The following is a 2,108-nucleotide window of genomic DNA, read 5'->3' as shown; positions in this document are numbered from 1 at the left end:
CGTGTGATGTTGGTGTGAGGAAAGGTCTGGTCCTTCACACCCTTGTTGACCCTCGTGTCTTTGTACCTACTGATCCCCCCTCCGGGTGGGACTGCAAGGACCAGGCCTGGCCTCACGCAGTGGAGGGTCCCCAAGGGTCCCACCTCCCTTCTCTGCCCACCCCCAGCCCTCCTCTGGACCCCCCAGGCAGGAGAAGAAGGATGTGTTATCCAGAGTTTATTTCCAGTGGGTTCAACTTCTCAGGCATGGGGTGCAATGGGGGCACCCAGCCACAGGTCCTGGGGAGCTGGGACCCCTCAGCCCTGCAGCCAGGATGGCCCCAGCTGGGGGCGGGGGTGTCCCACTTTTGGGCTTCTCTGCCCCATCCCTGGCAGACCTCCCATCCTGCAGCTCCATGGAGCTCCAGGGGTGCCCGGGATGAGCCGCCCCGATGGGGCACCCAGGGCCACCCCCCATCCCAGGCTGGGCTGATGGGCAGGGGCTGCATCAGGCAGGTGGGGCCATCAGGCAGCGTTGCCCAGGACCAGCAGGCTCATGAGGAAGACCATGAGGAAGAAGACCCACATGAAGAACCTGTCCATCACCTTGGCCACCTTCTTCCACTCCCCGGCGCGGCGCTGCCCCGCGCGTTGCCGGCGGCAGCACCCGGCGATGTAGTTCACGTTCCTCAACAGGCCCTCGTGGTGGCACAGGCAGTGGTCCCGGGGGCAGCCCCCAGCCTCAGCACCCACCTCCCCTTCCCCAGGGCTCTCCCCCAGCACCCCGGGGTCCCCCCTGCCCTCCTGCCTGCCCGGTGCCTGCCGGGGGGTCTTGCAGCTCTCACCCACCTCGTAGACGCAGCAGAGCCGGGCCAGGTGGTGGAGGATGAGCCACCTGGCCCAGGGGGGCACAGGGCGGGCCCCTGGGCCACAGTGGTGGATGTTCATGATGAAGATGGTCAGGGCAGTGGAGGCTGTGATCATGGTCATGGTGGCAATGTAGTACTTCCCTGTGTGGGCAACAGGAGGTGAGACCACAGTCTGGAAAGTCTCCAGGGAGAGCTGAGAGCAGCTTCCAGGGCCTGAAGGGGCTCCAGGAAAGCTGGGGAGGGGCTTGGGACAAGGGCAGGGAGGGATGGGAGCAGGGGGAAGGGTTTCCAGCTGGCAGAGGGAGCTGGAGCTGAGATGGGAGGGAGAAATTCTGGGCTGTGAGGGTGGGGAGAGCCTGGCCCAGGTTGCCCAGGGAAGCTGTGGCTGCCCCATCCCTGGGGGTGTTGAAGGGCAGGTTGGATGGGGCTTGGAGCAGCCTGGGCTGCTGGGAGGTGTCCCTGCCCATGCAGGGGGGACACTGGTTGGGCTTTAAGGTCCTTTCCCATCCACACCAGTCTGGGATCCTATGAGGGGGTGAGGCCTGCACTCCATCCCCATGGCCAGCCCAGGTGTGGGTGCATCCCAGGTCCCACGGGCCGCTCACCGATGAGCGGGACGCTCTCTGAGGGTGGCATGCTCTCTGCCACCAGCAGCTGGAAGACAGTGAGGGCCAGCAGCACCGTCACCCCCAGAGAGACCTTCTCCCCCGAGTCGGCCGGCAGGTAGAAGCCCAGGGGTGCCAGGAAGGAGACCATGATGCAGGGCAGGAGCAGGTTGAAGATGTAGAAGGAGGCGCGGCGGCGGAGGAGCAGGGTGAAGGTGACGTCGGGGTAGGGCTCGGAGCAGCAGCCGTAGGTGATGACATTCCGGGTGGCTGGCATGCCCAGCACCTCCCACTCCACGTTCTCCACAAAGTCCCTCAGGTCCCCGGTGTCCAGCCGGTTGTGCAGGTCGATCTGGTTCCCGTTGTAGGTCCAGGAGCCGAAGGTGAGACGGCACCGCTGCCCGTCGAAGGGGAAGTAGGAGACGTCCACCTTGCAGGAGCTCTTGGTGATGGCAGGCGAGTCCCACGTGATGTGCCCGTCCGAGCGCAGCACCACGTTGGTCTCCATCGAGCCCCCGAAGCCGTCGTCAGCGCTGGGGGACGGACCCGCGGGGCGCCGGGGTGGCCCTGAGCCTCCCGTGGGTCCCTGAGCCGCCCGTGGGGTCCCTGAGCCTCCCGTGGGGGTCCTGAGCCTCCCGTGGGGGTCCTGAGCCTCC

The 2,108-nt window shown here is 66.2% G+C and overlaps 2 protein-coding genes across 2 annotated transcripts in view; both read right to left on the bottom strand.

Annotated features, from left to right (window-relative positions):
• Window positions 1-365, bottom strand: part of ART1 (ADP-ribosyltransferase 1) — a gene marked incomplete at its 3' end in the record, with an annotated part of 7,608 nt that extends 7,243 nt beyond the window's left edge. The window contains 1 exon segment of the mRNA XM_009998504.1: window positions 345-365. Within this exon segment, the coding sequence (XP_009996806.1) occupies window positions 345-365 (21 nt within the window).
• Window positions 366-503: 138 nt separating this feature from the next.
• CHRNA10 (cholinergic receptor, nicotinic, alpha 10 (neuronal)) overlaps window positions 504-2,108 on the bottom strand; it is a gene marked incomplete at its 5' end in the record, with an annotated part of 6,136 nt that continues 4,531 nt past the window's right edge. The window contains 2 exon segments of the mRNA XM_009998503.1: window positions 504-988; window positions 1,453-1,985. Coding sequence (XP_009996805.1) covers window positions 504-988; window positions 1,453-1,985 — 1,018 coding nt within the window.

The sequence above is a fragment of the Chaetura pelagica genome, unplaced genomic scaffold (genome assembly GCF_000747805.2).
Source record: "Chaetura pelagica isolate M959 unplaced genomic scaffold, ChaPel_1.0 scaffold1215, whole genome shotgun sequence".
NCBI lineage: Eukaryota > Metazoa > Chordata > Aves > Apodiformes > Apodidae > Chaetura > Chaetura pelagica.
Note: the sequence above shows the minus strand (reverse complement) of the source record. Positions and strands in the feature narration are given on the sequence as shown.